At 40.4% G+C, this 24,280-nt stretch overlaps 1 protein-coding gene and 1 pseudogene across 2 annotated transcripts; both read right to left on the reverse strand.

The window, feature by feature from the left end:
* Positions 1 to 2,327: 2,327 nt before the first annotated feature.
* LOC148722328 (sodium-coupled monocarboxylate transporter 1-like) lies at positions 2,328 to 13,183 on the reverse strand (annotated as a pseudogene). Its single transcript, XR_015992552.1, has 16 exons — positions 12,676 to 13,183; positions 11,340 to 11,405; positions 10,952 to 11,003; positions 10,487 to 10,554; positions 10,207 to 10,361; positions 9,653 to 9,793; positions 8,632 to 8,761; positions 8,082 to 8,170; positions 6,765 to 6,874; positions 5,668 to 5,738; positions 4,809 to 4,895; positions 4,211 to 4,416; positions 3,906 to 4,006; positions 3,631 to 3,782; positions 3,079 to 3,130; positions 2,328 to 2,713 (listed from the first exon to the last, which is right to left on the reverse strand). The product of XR_015992552.1 is annotated as a sodium-coupled monocarboxylate transporter 1-like (transcript).
* Positions 13,184 to 14,489: 1,306 nt separating this feature from the next.
* On the reverse strand, positions 14,490 to 23,314 carry LOC148722329 (sodium-coupled monocarboxylate transporter 1-like). The gene is made up of 14 exons (XM_088737033.1): positions 23,239 to 23,314; positions 23,078 to 23,145; positions 22,791 to 22,945; positions 22,108 to 22,248; positions 21,797 to 21,926; positions 20,918 to 21,006; positions 20,679 to 20,791; positions 19,338 to 19,408; positions 18,987 to 19,073; positions 17,786 to 18,045; positions 15,626 to 15,713; positions 15,268 to 15,498; positions 14,853 to 14,948; positions 14,490 to 14,630 (listed from the first exon to the last, which is right to left on the reverse strand). Exons 1-14 carry the CDS (start codon positions 23,312 to 23,314, stop codon positions 14,490 to 14,492), a joined length of 1,746 nt encoding a protein of 581 aa, XP_088593159.1.
* Between the last annotated feature and the right edge of the window lie 966 nt (positions 23,315 to 24,280).

Genomic DNA, 24,280 nt, shown 5'->3' on the forward strand with positions numbered 1-24,280 from the left:
CCCTCTTAAAATACAAGCGATTGCCGCGCCACGAATACTGAAAGCTCTGTCAATAGCATTATCAAATGAGTTCCAGCACTGTTTGTCACTTTATAAATTAAAACTTAGCCTAAATGATCCAGTTTTACTTTAATGATGATTGCCAGCCCTATCAAACGACTATTTAAAGGTTTCATTACAATAAAAGAAAAAACAAAACAACAGCAACTATTTTTTTAATATCACGGTCTGTTATGCAGGAGAGAAATATTTGTTGCGTGAAGAACGTTTTCTAGGTGCTTTCGATAAATATCCATTTAATGATTATTTCCGAATTTTAATTTCTGCGTTATTATATGAAATTCAATATTTGTATTCAGTTGGGCTGAAATGTATGAGCTGTAAAGTAGTTTTTCCACTTCCTCTACTATCGCACTTTCAAATGGCTTGGCTATAAATTTTGTTCAAAAGCAACTTTACTCAGCCTAAAGTAAGGCGGTAAGATAATTCAGAAGTCTTGTCGAATTCATTTCACTATTTTAAGTAAAATAGCCACCCGCGAACCCAACAAAGGCTGTGGTGAAAGCAAACGTGAAATTCGATAACCATCTTCTCTAACAGATGCCATTAACTCCTTCACAATCGAAAAACCCCGCATCGCAAAAAAAAAAAGAAAAAGAAGAAGAAACTGAAGAAACTTATGATAAAAATAAGTAGTCTTTCCTTTTGCTGGTGAAAATCAAAACTTTATGTCGATTGTGAAACAAGAAAGGTGGTGGGTGCTAAGGAAGATGGTGCCACAGGATTCCAGGTAGATGTCATAAGTGAACTCATTAATCCTTACAAACCCTCTTAACATGAAGACTCATTTTATCCACACACTGACAGTTCTTGTTGTATTTCAAATGAATAAAGGCTGATAGTTTCTAAAGAAACTGTTTGGGGCTGCGTCGGTGGGGGTAACGAAATAATTTGAACATATCAACAAAGTTGAAATGGTAAATTGGCCACCGTTACGATTATAAAAGCTGACGTTTCGAGCGTTAGCCCCTCGTCGGAGCGAAAGGAAAGGCTAAAGCTCGAAACGTCAGCTTTTATAATCGTAACGGTGGCCAATTTACCATTTCAACTTTGTTGATATATTCAAATTATCTTGTTGTATTTCCTTTGGTTCTGACAAGGAGAATTTTGTATGATAGTCAGAAGCTTGTTGAGTGTATGATCATTTTCAGTTTATTCTAATGACCTCTATGTTTGATTGGTAGATGAGAGGCTGTGGGGAGGAATTAGAACCCAGTCACTCTTTGTCATTAGAGGGTGATTTGCGCAAAGTGCACTAAGAATTTCAAATTATAATTAAAATAAATAACTTTTTGTGTAGCTGTTCCGTTTTGGCGCCAAAATGCAGTCGCAAAGAGTCTGGGGACGAATTAGCCTTTTCATATTTAAATAGGTGCAACGAATTTAAATACTTGTCTAACAATCAACCAAACACATCCGCTAAAAGAACATGTAAAGAGCTGTATAAAGATGTTCGTATTACCCAACAGAATTGTAAGTAATATTTCGCTGCGAATATTTCAGCCCTTCAAGTGTAATTACATATTTGAAACACAATTCATTCATTTGCTTTGCAGTTTGACTGTTGCCGATGTTACCTTTGGCAACCAGTAAAGAAATAAAACAGTTATCTGTGCATCTGTAGCCTTCACATTTAAGTAACGCTTCGCTACGTAAGCGCGAATCAGAGGGTTTAATGCGAAACTCTTCTTTCTATATCAAATAGTTCAAGTGCGCATGTTTCGCTCTTTTCAGGAGGCTGTGTACCACAGCTGTGAGCATGGGTTCCTTGACATCGCAATGAGGTTAAAAATTTTTGGTAAGAATGAATTATATGTTCATGCATTACCTCTGAAGTGTATTTTGTCAGGGTGTCGTAAAAGCATAAAACAATTTTCTCAAAGGCCAGAGAGATGTTGCGATACATAATGGGAATGTTGGGAATAGAAATTTAGCAGCCGACAACTCCACGAGGTGGCTTTTCTTGTCTGCTGTTTCCAGGTCGAGTTGTATTTTGGAATGTTGTTGTTTTGGGAGGGAGGAAAACCTGAGGGCCTGGAGAAAAATGCTCCGAGTAAGGACGAGAATCAACAACAAACTCAAGTAAAGTTTACTAATCTTATTTTCCAACATGCGTTTTACCGTCATGTTTGTAACTGCAGTTTGTGTGCTACTTCTTATCAAACTCAATTTGTATGTGACGCCAGTTCTGGGAATCGAACTAGGGCTACAGCGTTGGGAGGTGAGTGCTCACACCGCTGCGCCATACCCCTCCCCGGTCTCATATATATAATACGAAAATATAATTTATTAAACCGATTTAGTTTGTATCTGATTGGCTAGAAGGATGCCGCGAGTTTACGGACCAATCACAGAGTGTAGAATTGCAGATTGGTCAGTCTATTGTCAAGTGCACACCTGTTGTAGCAAGACTTCTAAATCACTATAAACAAATGTATTTTACTAAATCCATCTGCTTTATTTATTTTTCCTGCTCAGGTGTGCCATGGAACATTCATTGTTGGAGTCAAACTGTTGGTCACGCTTACGAACAAGGACAGAAGGCGTTCCTCAAATATCTGTTGCGTGACTTTCAGTCAATGCCGACTAGTGAGTACGCTAGTAACTTCTGTGAGGACGGACTTGGCATCCTGTTCAATATCTTGAAGGAATGCTAGGTAACATAAACAGTGAATCAGTGATCGAGAGACCTCATTACCTGGTGGCAAAAGAATCGATATATTTTCATGCTTCTTGAAGAATATAGATAGATACGTATGATGCACGATCCTCGCAGTAGAGAGCGCTATTTATGCAATAGCGCTAATCAGACCTGAAAAGAAAAATCAGGCCTGTACGGGATTCGAACCACTGACCTCTGCGATACTAGTGCAGCGCTCTACCAATATATTCATATATTCATCGTATCTAATATAGATAGTCCTCATATTCTGGTTGTGTTTACTGTGGTTTCGTCTACAATGACAAGCTTATCACCCAGCTTAAATCGATGGCACCGTTTTGATTTTAGGACCTTACTCTGTCGAAGGAACTTGCCTCAATGCTGTCGTGTTGTTTTGACCGTCAGCCTCTAAAAGAAATCAAGATAGTGGTCATTTTTGGCCACTGCTCAAAATGGCCATTGAATGTCCACTTTTTCAGCTGCGATGGGCTAAATGCAATATCGCGAGAACTATATGGATATTACTGGCTTGACTGGATCATCTTTTGACGCAACTATCATATGATCACGTCTCACTACAATTTAGTATCCTCATTTTTCACGAGATCGTTCTCTTGATTTTGAAACAAACAAAGTTAGAGACAAAGTCACGACAGAAGAAATGTTAACTAAATCGTAAATCAGAAGATTAATTTTACACTCCGATACGATTTTGGTCACTGGTGTCCTTGACTTCCTTACCTGAGGTCGTTGGCAAAGATCTGTAATCAGGGTCTAAAGCTTTTGACTTAAGTATTTATCCAGAATTGGAACTGTTACTGGTTTGGACCTCTGAATTGCAGTTTTTGAAATTTAAATAGCAATGACTAAAGACATACACTTCTGTGGAGAAGGAAATACAACTTTACCTTCTTTTGGACCTCTTTTTCATGGCTAAGATACGCCATTTCTTCTTCTTCTTCCCATGTGAATTTGTTACCAGGCAGAAAGCCGCTCAACCGAGCTTTTCTTGGGAATAGCAACTTGGAATCCACTTGCTTACGCCTGTCTGCTTCAGTTTCTAAGTGAAACAAAGAGAACTCCGAGTGAAACGCAAAGTGATATAGGTTAGCCACCACAGTTGTATATTGGCTACCGATCTATGAACGTTATCTTGAAGCCAAGATAATTTAATTGTAATTACCAAGGGCAAAACTCGCGATCAATCTAACAATGAATGCTGCACCAAATGACACACCAGAAATCCACAAATAAGATAAGCTGTATAAATCAGCCAGCGGGGTGCTGGAAATGAGAAAAAGATAAAAGAAGCGGATTGATATAACTTATGAGTACAGTTTCAGCCGAACAAACCACGTCGAAAGTAATGTACTTGAACACAAAGCTTTCTATCACAATTTTTAAATTTTTTTTGTACCTTGCAGAACCAGCAAGTTTGAAATAACTGAGCGTAAAGTGAGAAATAAATCATTTGCGATCTGGTCTTACCTCGTGTGTGGTTTGAAACGGTGTTTAATGGTTCCGTTGTTGTATTTGGATAGAATCCCTTGTGTGTCGTTTATCAGAGCTTCTTAGTAAAATGAACACCCTTCAACCGAGCGTAAGCCTGGGTTGGTATCAGGTGGGTAGAAAACAGAACCAATGAACACCCATGCTGACAACGCAACACCTGTTAGAACTCCAAGGTAGATACCCTACAAACAAGGGCCAAACCACTGTAAGAATTAGTATTTAAGTCCCGTTACCTATGACCTAAGCCAATATCACGTGCGTTTCCCACCGAAAAAAATGCTTTCCCTCAAGGAAAAATTGTTTTGTGGAAAATGTGTCTAGAACGTATGCTCCCTAGTTCCTTGAAAAAAAGGTTCCTTCTAACAGAGTTAACTTTAAAAAAGGTTCCCTTCCAAAGATAGTGTCCTTTAAATATTCGTTTCTCTCTGAAAATGCTCTCTCCTTCGAAAGGACAGAAAGCTCTCAAAGTCAACTAGTACTATTCCCAAAGTGGTATCGGATTCGGATTTCGCCTACGAACAAGAATTTCAAGTTTAGGACCTTATGCACGTCGCCACTGCTCGGTAGCACTCACCTTTGAGTTCATCCTTGGAAAAAACATTCCGAGTGTGACAGCTGCAAACAGTGCTCCACCAGCGATACCAGTGATACTGTAAGCAAGCTATAAAATATAAAAATTAAAAAGCAATAAAGATGAAATAATCAATTTTTAATATAAGAGAAAAATCGAGTTTCCAGATGGGATTCCAAGCACGGGGTTGAAAGCTGCTTGAAGCGAACAAAAACTAGCGTGACTCGGTCAAGATTGTTTGGATTTAAAAACTGATTCAATTACTATTTAAAAAATCGAGTTTCCAGATGGGATTTGAACCCACGACCCTCCGTGATCTACTCGGATACTCTAACCACTGAGCTACAGGAGACTCTATGGTGAGCAAGGGTCAATTAGTGGGTATTGACTGGAACCGCATCACGCGGCTACACAGCCAAACATCAGCTAGCGCATAGAAGCTCACTAACAGCATCACGCTGTCACATTAAAGCATCACATGCATTAGAGCATCACATGCATTAAAGCATCACATGCATTAAAGCATCACATGTATTAAAGCATCACATGCAGCCAACCAGCCTCCAAAGTGAACATGTAAAGATGAAATAAACAATTTAAATAATCGAGTTTCCAGATGGGATTTGAACAAAATCAGGATTCAATTACGGTTTTAAAAAATAGGTAGTGCATTAACCGGTTTCTCGAAATTCATGCATGCTTTGCGCGCCTACTCTCTAACACTCACTCAGTCAATCATAGCTGACGGCGATATGGGTGGTGTACTTAAAGTGCACTGCCCCCTTGGATGTGGTCTTCTCAGATAGTCTGTACTGACCTGAAAAATGTCGCCGGTAAACCAGGTGAAAAAAAGCTGTCTTACCTGGAGAACCATTGCACCAGTATATTTCACTGCAAAAGCTCCACCCATCACAATTACACCATAGAAGACCGCTAAGAGAGGAAAATACGCGAAAATAAACAACACTTCAAAAGCAACGCGCTGGTCGCCCCGCCGGGTTTTATGAGAAGAGTAAACAGTTAAAGAAGAATTGCTAGAAGAACTGAGACACTCTTAGCATTGAAGTTTGTATGTGCTTCTAAGTTAGGCCCTGTTTATAAGCAGGTAGGGTAACCCTAGTGCTAGGGTTACCCCGACAGGAGGGTTACCCTAACGCTCCCACATTTCTTCTTTTTTTCATCTTCGTGTTTACAAGGCAGCTAGGGTTACCCTAGCACTAGGGTAACCTTAGCTGAGCGCTAGGGTTACCCTGTCGCCAGGGTAACCTTAGCTGAGTGCTAGGGTTACCCTAGCGCCAGAGTAACCCTAGCTGCCTTGCAAACGCTCTACTGGGGATAACTCGCCTACCCGGGACAACTTTTTACTTGTTTCAAGACCCTTTGAACATTGATAACAATGCGTGCGGTTACCAAGCATAGGTAAGTTGTCCCGGGTGGTAGGGTAAACCTACCTGTGAAATTTTGCTTGTAAACCCGGGCTATCTTTGACCCGCCTGCTAGGATAACCCTAGCACAAGGGTTACCCTCCTTGCTTGTAAACAGGGCCTTAGATAAATGTGGGTAGACATATTTGGACAGAAGACACGATATTCAGCACATTTATGGAATATTCTAGGATTTCTAGAACGTTCTTGATTAGTCCTTTAGAAAAGTTCCAGTTAGTGGTTTCGGCATGAATACGTAATATCTATTTATAGAAACTTGACTTGTTTACCGTAAATTCTGGAAAATTCTATAATGTAGTGTTACTGCAAATAGTCGTGTTGTAAACCTGTAGAATCTTCTAGAAAGATTGTAAGGAACTATATAAGAGGGAACAGTAGGTTGGTGTTGTTGTTGAAGTTTACTTCAGTATCCCGCGAGTTGTATGAAGATCTCAAGGAAATAAAAGGAGTTAGCGAAGAAAATTCAACTCAAGGTTTATCACGAAACCAATATTTGAGTAGAAAAGTGCCTTACCCATAACTTTACTGATTTTGGTGGCCTCAGAGTCAGTTAATGTTATTCTTCGCTTGATGAGATCTTCAACTGTCACAAGGGACATAGCATTTAAAGCCGAGGATATTGTGCTGGTAGGAAAATAAGTATAGAAATAAATAAGCACTTAATAAATAAAAATTGGAAGTCAACAATGGTACGTCCGAAGGGTACTCTTCGTCCGTTTATTTGTCAGGTTGAAACTGGAACCTGATAAGTTGAAAAATCATAATGATATACCAAAAGCAGACACTGAAGAAGGTTTTATTAGAGGTATTAAGCGAGTGATCTTGAAGAGAAAGGCGTCTCTCGGAGGATTATATACACTTAATGTATGGTCCCTCGGGAAACTTGTTAGTTTTGTTTTTTCGAGAGTCCTGATATATCCCGGACAAAGTGCTTCGGACAAAGTTAGAGTTGGTGAACAAACGTGCGCTCCGTTTTGTTTTTTAGAGATAAGTCCACGCCTTATGAGGAACTTTGTAAGCGTATCGGTCTCTCAAGTCTTCGTGAACAGCGATTAGCGAAAATATTGTCCACTGTCTTTAATATATTAACCAGTTATGCAGGACCAAAAAGCTTACGTGATCTTATAACAGTTAGGTGCTCCACTTATAACCTTAGGGGCACCACAATACTTGACCTCCCAAAAGTAAAATCAACAACTTTCGGGTTAAGATCATCGGATATGCTACATCAAACTATGGAACGCTTTACCGGACGAGTCTCGAAAGATACAAATATTTACTACTTTTAAAAATTACTTAAAAACATTAGATCTCACGGGACTCTAGCGCGTGAGGATCTATCCTTAGTTATATTTCCTGTTCTTGATGATTACATTTTATATATTCAACTCGGTGACTACATTGTTAAATTCTTATGTTTTAACATTAGCTAGTTCTTAATTCTTAATTTATTTAAATTTATATACCTTCACAAGGCTTTATAATTTCCTTTTCTCTTTTTATTTCGTGGCGTACCTGTAAACTAGCTTTTAGCTAAGCGTTCTGACCACGTTAAATAAATTGATTGATTGATTGATTGATTGTTATATATTTTGACCTCTCTTAAACAATCATATGGCAAAAATATGTTGTTATATACATTCGGCGCGAGGGCAACGATAGCGCAATTGTATCCCGGTCGGGATACATTTGAATTTGATCAGGGGCGCGTGACCAAGAGTCAAACAATCACAGTGCACGTTTTGTTAAGTGAAAGGTATATGAAAATAAATGATGTTCCAATAGCTGTTACATCTGATGAAGATACAGAATAATATGTCAAGTTGGCTACCTGAGAGCAGCGCCGTAAAGACAGGCAGTGAACACTCCTGGCAGGCCCTTTAGATGTCCAAGTTTGTTAACGACGAAATACGGAAGAACCTGAAAAGCATTTTGAGATAATACTTAAAATAATCTACTAAACTGAAAACGCTCGGTTCAAGAAGTGCCATTGCTGTATTACGGAATACAAATAGCCCAGCAATAACGGAGAAACTGTCTAACTATTTACGCAAAATTGTTTTAAAGTATTTTCAACAGGAGAGGAGTTACGCCTTGCAACATGCAGAAAAAAAACATCATAGGGAAACCAATGGGGGGGGGGGGGGGGAGAGGAAGAGGGTTGGGGTGGGGTCAACCTTAGATTCGATATCCACCGTGGTTGGGTCTGGTCTTCGAGTCTCCCAAGTACAAAGTTAGTGGGATCCCAGACATACGACTCCCCCAATTGAAGAAAAGTATTAATTCATATAATAAAAAATCCTGACTTATTTATACATTACGATAAAAAGACACTAAATCGAAGTAGAACCCCGTATCCTGTCCCTGGATCTGATCCTCACCTGATCTCCTCTCGAGATCTTCTTGGTTTCTTTCAAATCGCAATCAGCGTATGTTGCAAATATCACCATTCCGTCCAATGTACAAATAGTTACCACAATAATCAGCCCTGGGACATTCAACCATAATGCTCTGTAAAACATACACAAGTACAAGTGCAATAAATAACAAAAAATTCCTGCGAAACTTAATACCCGTGGTGAATGACTACATATAATTTTGTACTGTTCCTTGGGGTTAGGAATAGATAAAGGGTTATTTTTCATTTTTTTTCCTTCCTTTACTTGTCGCTGTGTACTCTTACGCGCCCTGAATACCTTGAATTAGATTTTTTTTTTAAGTAATTCGTTTCTATTGCATAGACCACTTTCATAAATGGCTGCCGGATTAATATTCTTTTGTTCAACTTTAAATCAGCCCTTCTGGCCTTGCTTGAGATAATGTATTCTTTTGAATTTTGTACTGGAGAACGAGGCCAGAAGGGGTAATTTAAATTTAAACAAAGGAATATTAATACGACAGCCATTTATGAAAGTGGTCTATTGTGCAACTTTACTGCGCATAATTCATACGCGCGAGAAGCGCGCGACTGCACCAAATCGACGGCTTCCACAGGCCAGCGGCAATGCGAGGATGTGAATCGTGATTCCATCGTAAACAAGCTCGGTGGACCCAATCTGCAAAACTCTATGGCCACTCTTTAAGTGATTAAAATAAATTTAATGGAGGAGCCATACAAGGTTTAACAGCTCATGTCGGGTAAAGTCTATCTTGAAGTGGAACGCGATCAGGATCACCCTTAAATTAAGAGAAAATTTTTTCTCCAGCTTACAGCGAGATAAAAGCACGAATTCAGGATAATGTGGGCCTCAAATTATTCGATTTGGTTTGTGGATAGCTTCGTGTCATTTCGGAAGATCTTCACTTCATCATATTCTTCATGCGTGTAAATTAGCTCTGCAAGGTCGTCGCAGTCAGTCACATGGGCGCAAAAAAAAAAATATTATAACCATCCAAACGGACCTTTTGGCCTCCTTGAGGGTCCTTATTGCGAGATACCGCTGTACGAAGTATTGGGTGGTTGACCAGACTGGGAGGATAGCGATAGTACCGCCCATGGCAAGTGTCCAGAACGTGTTACGAACCCGGGGGTCTGGGTTGAAACTAAGGAAAGATTATATCAACAGAACCAAGTGTAAGCTTAAAAGTAGTACCCACCCACCAATTCGTTTTCTTGTGATAAATTAAAGAGGGTTCCAAACATTTTTCATTCTCTTTCTGCATCAACTCAGTATTACGCAAGAACTTTTCCCTTGCATCCTGCAGATTTGTCACATAAACCTATTTCGACGGCATAACTTCCGCAAGTGCCCCTGGTTCCAGCGACGGTAGTGCATCCGATGTACCGATCGGAAAATCACGATCATAATTTCGACATCTGTCGGGACCATTCGGAATGTCTCATAATGGGTCGGCCTTTGTTAGATATATGTGACTAGTATGGCAAGGCTATAAGAATGCGGGAATACTTTTTCACGATAGATCGATAAAACCTAATATTTGCATGTGATACATACTCAAAGAAGTTGATTCGTCCGTGTTTTTTGTTGATCTCCCAGACTTTGCTAAGTCCGCCTACTTCTAAACTTCCTCTGACAGCAACTATGAGAAGACCTGCTAGCATGATAACCGATTGAAATACGTCTGTCCAAACCACTGCCTTAAGACCGCCCTAGAAATACATGAACACATACCTTAGTATCGGATGCATTCAACCTTGATTGTAATCAATACTGTATGAAGGACTCGTTTAAAAAAAAGATGAAGGGAGTTACGGAATATCGAAATATTTCTCACCAGAGAAGTGTAAAACGTACACACAACCCCAGTGGCGACGATAGAAACCGAAAGTGGAATACCTGCAACTGGAATTAAGAAAAGATAATGTCTTTCTCCTGAAAGGAACGTCAATCAAATTAGGTGGACTAAGATTTTAAAGCAAGATTTCAAGCAGACTCATGCGTAAAAGCCTTAAGAGAGACCATTGGATGTCTTTGAAAGGGATTTAGTGCGTGTTTGGTGAAATGGCCTTCGCCGCTGTTACGTCTGATGATTCTTAAACTTAGTGTTGTGGTTGAAATTGTAATGGATGTCAATACCTTCCCTCAGGGGCATTCTCAGAGTTCAAGTCCGATTACCAAGGTCACGTACACTCCATCTCGACTAACACAACAATTATCTAAGTAACCAGAGCACAGGAATTCCCTACCCCCAACACTGAATGGATCATGTATGGGGTAATATCGATGTTTATTCACTTACCCGCTTCCAATGCCAGCGAAGGAGCAAACAACGCCACGAACAGATACAGAGTCTGTGAGAGATCGAGGAAAAGTTGATAATGGTATCACACTGTACGTTAGAAGAGCTCTTCCGAAGAGGAACTCTATCGAATGAAAGTAAAATAGGGCATACAGAATTGGTTCACCTCTCTGACCGTTTGTTTGTGATGAAGAAAACTTAATGACAATTGCTTGAATAAGGAACGGGACGGTTGCTTGACGGGAAGGGTGGGGGGAATGGGTAGTTCGAGTAATGTGTTTTACCCGTAAGAGTTGTTGTTTTTCGAACAAGTTGCCAAACAACTCCAAGGTTACCTCCCATTTCGAAGAAAGAAAAGGAACGATAATTTCATTGAAAATGTACTCACCACCGATATTAAGAAGAATGCACAGCCAAGCATTCTTACACCAAAAGAAAAGCGTTTTTCAAGGTACTACGGAAAGTAGAAAAATCAGTAAAAAATAATGAATAAATAATTGAATAAGTGAATTAATGAACGAGTTAAAAAATAAGTAGCCTGAGAGCAGGTCTTTGGGAATGTATGAGGATTTAAGCAACGCGAGCACGTTAGAGGTCTGCAAAAGGTCCCTTTATTATCTAGCTGGCAGCGCCTGCGGGCAAGATGAAGCGAATCCTGTGTTCTGATTGGCTACCCGCGCGGGCAAGATCAGGATTGCCTGCTTTGATCCCGCACAAGAAAAAGGGTGTGTGGAACGGACTTACAACTTTCGTAACTTCTGGACAATGCCGGCGACGAAGTCACAAAAAGCGGGAGAAGACAGTCAAAACAAAAAAATTAATAAATAAAATGAATAAATAAATAAAATAAACGACTCTCTTGGGTTTATTGCACCACAAACACCGGCTTGGATTTCTTTCCCGGCTCTCAAAATAAACACTGAAGTCGTTCTTGATTCTTATCGAAGCGAAATCTTTTTTCTGTATAATAGATCCTTTATTGACCAAGCTTGTTCGGTCAAGATGACTGGAAGTTAGCCTCGTTCTTTTTTTGCGTTTGCGTTTTTGTGGAGCTCGACTTCGTCCCGGTCCATAAAGAACTCGGCCACTATCCAGCCATCTTGATCTCACGCTTGGTCAATAACGCATATGAAATGAGACTGAGGGTCAGACCCCGCGATCGCGAAAAGCTATGCCCGACTAGTCTCAAATCTTGCCACGCGTGGGGAGGAGATAAGCTTGTCATACAGCGTTAATAATGACGGCTTGCTCGCAGGCTAAAGAACAAGCTTAAGGTGACAGATGATTCAATAGCTGCGTTATTAACCTTAAAGATGGGTTAAAGTTTAACCACAAACTGCTATGGGCGTTGAAATGAAAACATACCTGCTATTCAAAGACATTATTCATGAACATCTTTCAACCCAACTTATGCAGCTGGCTCTTTTTCGCTCGTAGAAAACGAAGGCAGGAACCGCGTAAACGATATGGAACAAGCAGAACTCTTGCGGCATCGCTTGTAACGCCTCAACGCATACACAAAACAACCAGTTAGGCTGGCTAATGTTTAGGAATAGATATCGAACTGAACTCGGCCTTGAAAAGTTTTTAATGATGCAAAAATTATCAATGATCAAACATTGACGATAAAATCAGGGATAAGTTGACTCGATTAGTATTAATTGGCCCCAACAGGTGTTAAATAACGGTCGTAATTTCTTTCTGACTTGCTCGCGCCGGCTTACCTCGTTCACCGAAGTGATCTTGACTCGTCTAAACATTGGAATGTAGACGGCGCTTACAGATATAGAAATCAACACGTAGCTTATGAGGATCAAGTAGAACTGTGTTCCATAGGTGTAGATCTCTGCCGGCAATCCAAGGAGAGTGATTGCCGAGAGGAACGACACTAGAAGCGATATGGCGACGGGCCACTTCTTCATTTGGCGGTCGCCCAAAAGATATTCGGCCGTTGTCTTTTGTTTGTCTCCACCCGGTCCGCAGCCATACCAAATCCCGATTAGCGCCGAGACAAGCAACATGATGGAGAATACGACATAGTCGACTACACTGAAGCGATCTTCGGCCATAACTGCGTCAATATTGCCGATTTTGGAGGACTGCCCTCATTACAGCCAAGTCTAAGGAAGTTATCTTGCGCAAATTGTATTATGGTAATCAGATCAACCCCGTCAGTGTCAGACAGATAGCTCGTTTTAATTACCCATTGTTGAACCTAACCCTAACCAACTTGCCGATCTCTTGAATTTAAAAATAGAAAGACAGTTAAAAACGTTGTTCTATTGATATCATTGTGTGTCTGTCAGCTACAGTCAGCTATTTGATAATTTGTTGGGAAGTTTCACAATAACTACAACGTTGCGGAGAGAGCACGTGACGCTGTTACGAAGAGTAACACAATTCCTAAGAAACCCGCCCGCTGTAATTTGACTGACTAATGAGTTTGTTTAAACACAGTTAATTCTTCCCGATTAGAGCCGAAGTGTTTAATGTTTCCTTTTTTTCTCTGCTAATGCGGAAAAGTTTAATTGCTTGGGGCTTTAAATCCGCCCGCAGCATACCTAACTTTCAAGAGGTATCAAAGGCAAATGGCTGACTCGTCAGTTGTCATGATGTTTCATGATGTGACAATTTTTCTGTTTCAGAAAGACTGCAATGCTAACATGCAAATTATGTTTCCCACATTCCTAAGGAGTAAGTTTTCTCTGATTGCTTTTTTATCCGCTGTGATTGGGAACCTGGCAAACAAGAACCTCGGAACTGTAGAACACAACGATCAAGAAGAGATTAAGAGAGCGGGGGGTAGAAAAAAACATTGTAAAATACGGTGTCAGGCCAAATGTTTACTACTTTTTGAGTTACAGCGCACTCTAATTCTTTCAGATCTCTCACTGAATTGTTAATAAATCCATGAAGACTTCTTTGACTTTCTGACAACCCAAAAGGACTAGCCAAGTGATAACCTAATAAAACAGAAAACCTACCCCTATAACGAGCTAACCTCTACCGACTCCCTATTTTTATGGTGATAACCTTCGGCAGCCTTTGTTGGGCGCGATCCTGTTTTTTCTTTTTTCTTTTGCTTTTTGTTTTCCTACCGGAATCTTTTTTTGTAGATCGAGTAATATGGGCAAAACTTTTTCACGTTTCGGTACCTTAGTGCATATTTACGTTATCAATCGAAGACAACTGAAATGGTACCACTATTGCACTTTATTTAATCTTCCTCACAAATGTAAACATCAAATAGTGGGTGAAAAATTCTAAGACAACTCTTGACAAATAATTTCGTTTATCTCTAATATACAACAGCATTGAATCACTTAATATCGGGCCATTTTTGGTGAAGTAAGCACGAACTAAACTTAACTCCAAGTAAACCTGATACATGCAAAGACCTCAATCCAGTCACAGTCATAACCCAGATCACGGATTTGTTAAGGTTTCCAAAACGATCAGAGAGCTTCAGAAAAGTTGTCTAATACGTCGACGCAAAATATTTCCTATACAAGTCGAAAGCAATTATATTCTATGCTACTTAGAACAGTGTTTCGTTATCTTCAGTTACTTCATCATCCAGAATGCTGTGTCCACGGTAACGTTTTTTGTACATTCCGCCGTTTCCGTCTTTTGCGCTTTCTTCCAATGGTCGATCGTCTGTCTCACCTACGACGATCTCCTGAAGATTGAAAAGTCATACACGCTGTTAACAAATCAACATTGGTTTAGCGTGATCTATATTCTTATCGACAACGGTATTCGCCATTAAAGTGGTCAAAGTGTTGTGGACTCACGAGATGCAGCCGAGTGAGTCCACAAAAAATTTTGACCCCTGCGAGGACGACTATCGTTGTCGATAAGAGTACAGACCACGCTAAACCACTATTGATTTTTTTTTTACCACAATATCGACGTCAAATGAAATAACTGTGTCAGTGCATGACACGTTGAATGACACGTTGAATGACACGTCGACGGGAGCAGCGTTGTCTGTAATCTGTCGATAACGACAGATTGGCTAATCAGATTTTGACAATACAGCCAATTGCGCTAAAATTGAATCTAATCAAAGCAATAAGGGTCATTTGTCTTCCATGGACACCTCGAAACTTCACCTTCCTTTGCTACACATAACCCAACGTAATATTCCGTACCGCACTGTGCCGTAGCGTAACGGATGGTACCGTAACAAAATAGAAAACAATAAATGACGGACAAGTCCTATTACTCTATGTTATGGAAGTCACGTTACCCTTTTAATCTTTACGAGTGACTAGCACCTAATTTCTCCCTACAGGCGATTATTTAAAAAGTACCCTGTGAGCGTAATCTTTCACCACACCCTCATCTTCGTCCAGGCCCCAGCTAAACGAGTGATACGGTAAGAACCCGTAGAGCCATTCCTTCAGTGGAAACATCAGCTTGGGGTCGATTTCTCTATCGCGGTCCTCTTTAGTTTCTGTAAAGTGAGGTGAGCAAACTTGTTGTTGAATGTGACCTCTGTCATCACAATACTGTGCCACAACTTCGTTCCCAGGGTCTCTGGCCTGGAGCGAGATTGGAGCGGGAAGATGAGAGACCCTGGAAACGAGGTTGATTGTAGCACTCACGAGAATGCTTAAACTACAGCGTTAGTTTGGTTTTTTATTGGTAGTTAACAAAAGCGAGGCTTACGAGCACACCCACGACAAATGACGTTAGTACAGAAAGCCCACTAAACCACAAGTAAGAAATGTGGTAGAAATCATCCGCAATGCCAATACTGATGAAAGAAAAGAAAATTCAAACAATCAGTGTGAGATGTAAAGGGGGTAAATTTCCAAAGAAACTGGTGCTACGTCATCCTCGGAGACCCAGGGGCTGTGGGTCGAAATTAGGGCATGAAGAGCCCCTGGGGACATCGTCTTACAAGACTAGTTCCAAACGGCCGCAGTCGCTCTGCCATCTGATTGGCGCCAGAAAATCTTTGTGTTTTTCTGCCCAATCAGAGTGAAGTGTACTTTAAAGTCCTTTCGTGTGCTTTAACACGGACATAGACTGCAGTGCAAGTTTATGAAATGTTAAACGAGACTTAAGCTTAAATCTTTCTAGATTTTTGCATAATTTACTGTGACTGAAACTTTGCCAATCCCATGAAGTTATTTCGTCGCACGGGCCACGCAGGTATGTCGAGCAATTGGCGCTTTCGTCTACGTAGCTTTCTGCTTCTGTGCGCGCCAAAATCTAATCTTCGCTTTGTAGTAGAGTCGTTCACAATACGGCTTAAGTTCGTGGACGACCTCCAGCAAGCGCTTAGAGAAAGCTTAGCTGTGTTTCCGGTTAGCTAATTAAAATCTGAACAAAAACTTATTAACGAGAACATCGTGGGAAGGACAGATATTTTCGGGCAGTTACCGAAGGGGTTTGGAAATGGTTTAATCTTTCAACTGCTGCCTAGAGTGTTGAAATTCTTGAGCTAGGAAGGCCACGGATTCTCTTCTAGTCCCTTGGTCATTGTCATTTCACCTCTTCTGTCGATTGTTGAAGACCAAGTTAAATACCTTTGATCATTGGGAATCGATCCGATACTGCTTTCAATGGGGAAAACAAAACCAAAGACCAAGAAATATTGGATGAAAAGGGCGGGTTTGCGGAATATATCGGGCATCAGAAGTGCTTTATTGCAAATGTCAGCTTAATAGTACAGGGTCATCTACCCACGTCTAAATAAGCAAAAGTTTCCACGCTTAGCTTTTCTTTTTTTTCAAGCGAAGATGAGATTAGATTTTGGCACGCACACACAGTACCAGTTGCTCGAGATACCTGCGGGGCCCGTGCGACGGAATAACTTCACGGGATTGGCAAAGTTTCAGTCACAGCAAATAATGAAAAAAATCTAGAAAGATTTAACGTTTAAAGCGACATATCAATGACTGCAACCAATGTGTTGTATACAAACCTCGCAAACTTTAAAACCCGTTCTCTAGTGATACCTGCAAAAGTATTCAGTATAATTTTCGGTAAGATTTTCGCGGACAATCTGATCGATTTCTCCTACATTGCGTGCTGAGACTGAAACTTTTCACCTCAAGCAAATCTCCGTCACACGGTCCAAACAAACAGCGAGCAACTGAGGTATTAGTCTATGTCCGTGTTAAAACACACCAAAGGACTCTAAAAGTACACTTCACTCTGATTGGGCAGAAAAACACAAATATTTTCTGGCGCCAATCAGATGGCAGAACGACTGCGACCGTTTGGAACTAGTCTTTTAAGACAATGTCCCCAGGGGCTCTTCATGCCCTAATTTCGAACCACAGCCCCTGGGTCTCCGAGGATGGTGCTACGTCAGTTGTGGGGATATTACAAGATTGTTTGGTTTTGACAACTGAGTTGGTAATGTAAATCGGCCACCGTTAAGAGACTTTTCGAGTGTCAGCCCTTCGTTAGGAAATTCGCTCTAACGATCGAATGGCTAATGCAGGGGCCCTTTTCGCAAAAAGTCCTGGTCACTTAATGGGCCCGCAAAGCTGTTCTGTTTCATTCATGATAGGGATTTCAGAAGTTTTGATTATAATACAATAAAACTTACAGCTAAAGAAACAAAATGGACTGATTTGGGTGCCAGAACCTGCTTTTCTATCCTTCAAATTTTGATTTTAAAACATGGCTTCAGTTAAGTTACCGGGAGTATCGAGAAACGGACCCCTGGAAACGTCATCTTTAGGAACTCTTTACGGTAGTCAAGTTACATTATCAACTCACTTGATGAAATTAAATCATAACGAGAGGTGCACCCTGGATAGAAATAACTCCCAAAGGAGAGAACGATATCTCGTGTACAGTACAACTTACCCATGGGGTTTATGAGGGTTTTGAATATATCCGTCGCCATATTGGTCCAAAATTGCCCGCGAATTGTTCAGTATTTCCGCAGTTACGTTGAGTCGCCTAGTAGCGTTGTAATCCAAGCTGGTGTAGAACACAGCGTCTTTATAAAACTGGCATTCCTGCACTGAAGTTGTGCCGGGATATTTGTTCGGAGGATAGAAAACTGACCCCAAGAAAACCCAGGCAGTTAATGCACACCCAGAGAAAACACCAGCGTAGGCTCCCTGTGGAAAAATATTCGAAGAGTTAGTATGCTGTGCAGGCGTTGATGTGTCTATTACAAAAACTTTACCTATCGAAATATAACAAATATAATAAGATAAAAATAACAATAAAAACAATAATAATAATAATGATAATAATCATTTTGCTAGGGTAGATATATAAACACTAGGAAAATGAGAGTGAATTTAAAAGAATGAGGATACAATGGAAACCTTGAAATTTTCGAGTGGACAAAACGTGGCGCAACGGCGTAAAATAATATATGTTCTAACTCTTATCACGTTGTTATTGATCCTGGAAATAATCAGTCTTAATCAACAAGCTTTCTTTCATAAATGCCGCAATCTGATTGGCTACACCACTCGCTGATTGGCTACACACAAGCGCGAGTGGAATAATTGTTTTTATTAAAGACGCCCTCAAGAAATTATTATTTTGTGAGAAGAAACCGGATTTTTAGTTCCCCTTTGATTTTAAACTGACGCGCACGCTTACCATATTTGTAGATTATGGTATATTGGCTCATATATCATAATGGCTAAGCCAATAACAAGTCTTGAATTGCATTATCCAATGATCCAGTTTTTAATAATAATCTTTTAACCCCTAGACTAGCATCTAATTTCTCCTTACAATATCACCTCCTGAATCAAACATTAAGGTCAGGAGAATAAAGGAAATGATCATCAATTGGAAAAAGCTCTCGGTTGTTAAACAAGTTCTCTTTGTCGGCACCTAAGGAAATGTATAGAGAACAGTATGGAGAATATGTATGCTGATGTTAGGGTGTAAGCACCGGACACCTGCCACATATGAACCAAGCATATGACCAGACTTACTAACTATATCCCTGTGGCTCCGTCCTATCTCATCAGCTTCTTGATGTGAAGCTCACTGCTTTGTGGCGCTTGTGCGCGTGCGTGTGTGTGTGTGTTCTCACCTTTGAATTTGCTCGGCGCACAAACATTCCCAGCAGAAAGATACCAAGCAGTGGACCACCGCAGATTCCAAAGATGCTGTAGGCGAGCTGATGAATTGTTTAAATACAAAACGCATTACAGGTCACTCATTTCTATTGTGCGCATCCATTCTCGTTCATATTTTCACTGACCCATTGCTACAAATTACTGGAAAAGTAACTCATTTCAATAGCTTACAGTCCAACTATCTAACCAGAATTTAAAACTCGGGCTCTATTTCAAGTAGCGAATACAGTAGATTGACAATCCCTCCCTAATATCCCACCTCAGCATAAATTGAGTATGCCATGCAGAGAAGATCCTGCACTCACCTGTAGAACCATAGTACCCACGTATTTGACTATGAATGCTCCAGCGATAACAATATCACCAAACACAACCGCTTGAAAGATATATAAAATAAAGGATTACATACGTAAATACATACATACATACATACATACATACATACGTACATACATACATACATACAGGTTAGTTGACCACTCCCCATGGGGGCTTTTCGGGGCCAATTCCCACCAATTCCAACCCAGGGGAAGACGTTCACGACACAATATTCTCGTGCGTGGGAAATAAACGCCTCCTACCCCTAACCCTGCAGGAGACGGGGCCTACGGTTTATTCGTCCTTATCCAAGAAGACTAGAATATCTATCCATTTCTTTATTAGAGAAAGGTAGAAATTAGACTACGTTGAACACCGATGAAATAAAAAACAGTGAAAGGTAAACTCTTTCATGAAAATAAGAGATTTTGCTGAGTCAAAAGATCGATATTCTCGAATCTTTATCTATTCAGATCATCATTCAAATTCGTTACCCCTCATAGATTACTTTAAAATTAAGCATCGAAAGTAGTCCTGGATAGCAATTATTCTCTTTTATTTTTTACAACGCTCTGTGATTGGTGGAAGAAAGACTCACGCGTCCCTCTCAATAACCAATCGAATGTAATAATGAAAAACCAATCGCAATTTAGTCTCTCACGTTTTCCCGCCGCCCTTAAAGTTCTTCACCAGGAACCACTATGGCAACTGATGATACAATGTAATTCCCTTTGCTCTTATCGGCCGCTTGTGATTACTTTGTAAATAAAAACTTCCACGGTGTTTAGGGCTGATCATGCTTTCCTGCGCAGGTCAAAGTAATGCGCGGTGGTTTAAATTGAAGTTTCAAATTTGGCAAGAAGGATCGCGGTTTACTCCTTTACTCCCACAAGTGACCAAAGATTAAATTCTCTTTACAATGTCGATATAGTCTTAAATAGAGTCTAATACTCCATTCACACCAAAGCTTAAACATGTTTAAAAGCTGTTTTATGAAACACCGTTTAAATTTTTTTTCATAGAAGCTACTTAAACCAATGTTTGTCGACTTCAAATTTAGCACATTAAAGAAAATACAAACCTGATGGAAAATTCAGTTTTCAAGTTCAGTTCTCCGCGTCTGATTTTTATTGATTTAAACCAGGTTTAACTAAATACGTTTTTCTGATGTGAATGGCGCATAAGTGACGAGAAAGAGATATATCAAATAGAGGATAATGATGGGTTTAAAATCAAATTCTTAGAGCTAGAATACTTAGAAACGTGTGACAGACAGAGTGGAGAATTCATATTCAGATCTTGGGAGTAAAAGGGCGATGGTTACTTACCGATAATCTTACAAAGTTTGGCAGCATCCGAGTCAGTTAAGTCCTTCACTCTTTTCTTGATGATATCTTCTAAAATTACTAGTGACATGGCGTTCAGCGCAGAAGATCCCGTGCTAAAGAGCAAGAAAGAAAATTATGGATATATACTTCGATCTTCATCCTTTAAATCCTTTATACGAAAGGAATTTCCGTGCGCTTTTTAACGTACAACATGGTTTCCATTATCGTCCACATCTCACCTTAAAGCTCCCGCATAGAGACAAGCAGTAAACATTCCCGGTAATCCCTTCAAGTTGTGCAGTTTGTTGATCACAAAGTAGGGCAGTGTCTGTGATGAAAGAAAAGAAAAAAGTGACGGAAATTAAGGCAGAGAAATTATGGTTGCTGTTGGTGTATTTGACGAAGCAACCTGAGTGTGTGTAATAGGCGCTCGATTTAATGGGGGCGAGTAATTTAGACCTGCATGCACGATCGAGAAGTCAGTCGCGCGGGCTTAAGCGTTTCTTTTCTCTCACACGTGTCTTTTTTACGCCCTTGATGAGAGCAGGTCTCGCAGGCTAAAGAAAGTAAAGGGAAATTCCTTATGGACGTGTGATTTATTCCCTCTCACGCGTTTTCGACACCAGAAGTCGGGAATGATGGACACTCTAATTCAATAGATTGGCCCCTATGCAAGGACAGGGCCAGATCGGCTACAAAGAGATATGTCAGTTGGCAGAATTGACCCGTTCCATTTACAGACAGGACAGTCTCCTCCAGCCTTCCTGTCTATTTACCTTGCCTTCTGTCTGTCTGTCTGTCTGTCTGTCTGTCTGTGTGTCTGCCTGTCTGTCTGTCTGTCTGTCGGTCTGTCTGTCTGTCTGTCGGTCTGTCTGTCTTTCTGTCTGTCTGTCTGTCGATCTGTCTGTCTGTCTCTCGGTCTCCGCGGCCTGTTTACCCGTCTACCTGTCTCTCATTTAGTCTGCCTATCAGTTCTTTTTAGATTGTAACAAGACTTTAAACTCACTGGTCATCAGACCGCACCCTATCGACTAAAGGACAAAACTCCCTTGGGTACAGAGATGAAACGTTCGCATTTTCAAATAATTTCAAAATGAGAAAAAACTTAAGGTTTTTACCTCGTCATTGCTGCTAATCTTCTTGTCTTTTATGAGGTCACATCCTGAGTACACAGCGAAGATAACGAGTCCATCCAAGCAACACAGAGTGACAATCACAATGAGCCCAGGGACGTTCATCCACACGGCCCTGAAACGCGATAAATCAGCAAGTCTGAAGTTTGGCTGAGAAGGAAGTCACAGGTTACCAGAGTTTGGACACTTCTAAAAAATAGTCCGAGGACTGTTGCTGTGAGGATCTCCTTATGTCTTGTTTCAGTATCATAACGGGTAAAGGCAACAATAACTTGGGTAAAAGATAGCTTGGTTACCTTTTAGCGTCTTTTAAGGTTCTTATGGCAAGAAACCGCTGAACAGCAGTTTGGCTGACTGTCCATACAGGCATAGCAGTGAAAGCGCCACCAATGGTTAAAGTCCAAAATGTATTTCGTATCTTTGGGTCTGGATTGAAACTAAAAACAGTGATGACCACATTAAAAAAAAAAAACACAAAAAGTATGTGTATCGATCGTAGCTTTAACCTCTCTCCACCAAGAATTTTAAGTTGGAATTTCTCTTTTCAATGTGCAGATATTTCCAAGCAGAGAAGTGAAGAGAAATACAAAAAAACATCATCAGTTTAGGAGATAAACTAGATTTGATACCATGATACTATTAACAAGGAAAAAGTTAGCCAATACTTATAAAAAGAATTGTAGGCATGAAATGCTATAACGCCTAGGCCGTTTATTGGTTACTCACTTTGATTTCTTATTGGTTCCTGGTAATGTTGGTTTTTAGTAATGAATATAACACTTAATGAAGAGGTGTTCTCAGGCAACACGCCACTCCCTCAGGAAACACGCCACTCCCTCGAACACCGCTCTAAGCGTGGAAAATCCTTGGCCCCTGGAAAAACGCAGGTCCGCAGAAGTGTGGCGATCGATCGAAAAGCCCAACCGATTCAGAACTAAAATGATGCGACTTTTTACAATTTTATTGGCCAGTTTCTTACTCAAAAAACGTGGTTCTGTTAAACTTCTCGTTTATCTCCCAAACTTTGGACAATCCACCGACCTCGATGCTGCCAATCACCGCAACCGTAATAAGCCCTCCTACCATAACCGCTGACTGAAATACATCCGTCCACACCACGGCTTTCAATCCACCCTTTTGGATGAATAAAGAAAGAATGAAATAATTCTTAGCAGCTTTGTTAAATAGGGCGTTTAATTCACAAGCAAACCAGCTGAATTTCGGGTATATTGTTAATCTATCCTGAAATTCTTATCATTTACTCACCAGACTGGTGTAAAATGTACAAACCACCCCGGTGGTCAGTATGGAGGCCGTCAGTGGAATTCCAGCCACTGATTACAAAGAATACACAATGAATAAGAAAATTGATTAAAAATACGAAAACAAAATTTTAAATATTTTATTTCGGGGACAGAATGATTTACCTAGTTGTAGTAAGCTTTCTTGTACAACATGCACTATTAACGTTTGCGCCCAAATATCAGCATGCATATTCTCCATACTGTTCTCTATACATTTCTTAATAATAATAATAATAATAATAATAATAATAATAACTTTTATTTGTATAGCGCTCATATCTTAAATTCATGGCGCTTTACAACACTGTACGGGGGACTTAACCGGACTGCTAACCAGTTTACAATCAAATAAAGGCGAATATAACAGATACCCACTCCCCCCAATTCCCAGTAAACAGGCCACACCACATTACAGTAATCTCGTGAAGTGGGTTCTTAAGGCGCTGACAAGGAGAATCTGCTTCACAATCAAGGGCTTTTTTTAGTTGGTGATAATTTAATTTATTCGCATGACCTTAAAGTTTGATTCATGGTTGATATTGTAAGGAGAAATTAGCTGCTAGTCTCTCGTAGGGGTCAAAGGTTAACAAATAAATCCCATGTTGCTATGCGTCTGTTCAGTAAAAAAATCACCGATGACGTCAAAATGAGGTAAGAACACAAAAGTGGCGCACAAGGTGCTGCCACATTTTGACATCTTCGTACGACAGCATGGAACGTATTGGTTTCATATAATGTACATGCAAATTGCCGTTAGTGGTGACGTAATCTGCAGTGGCGGGTTCCAGACCTTGAGCTGAGGGGAGGGGGGGAGGGGAGGGGGGAAGAGTGCATTTTGTGTGTGTACACCTGCCGGCTTCTCTTCCTCCTGCGACTGTTTTTTTTTTAATTAAAATGGGGGGGGGGAGGGGGTGGGGAGCAAGGGGGCACCCCGGGCCCCTATCCTAGTTCCGCCACTGATCTATGCGTCTGTTCTCCAATACTAAGAACAAATAAAAAATTCATCTTTCGGTATCATTAAAATTACAACTGGTGAGTTTGAGGACGAAAATCGAAATTTATAGTTCATTGTAAAAACGCTAATTCAGTAAACGCGTCGCTACTTACCGGCCTCTAAGGCGAGTGAAGGTGCATACAGGACAACAAATAAATAAAGGGTCTGCAA

The sequence above is a fragment of the Stylophora pistillata genome, chromosome 10 (assembly GCF_964205215.1).
Source record: "Stylophora pistillata chromosome 10, jaStyPist1.2, whole genome shotgun sequence".
In the NCBI taxonomy this organism is placed as follows: domain Eukaryota; kingdom Metazoa; phylum Cnidaria; class Anthozoa; order Scleractinia; family Pocilloporidae; genus Stylophora; species Stylophora pistillata.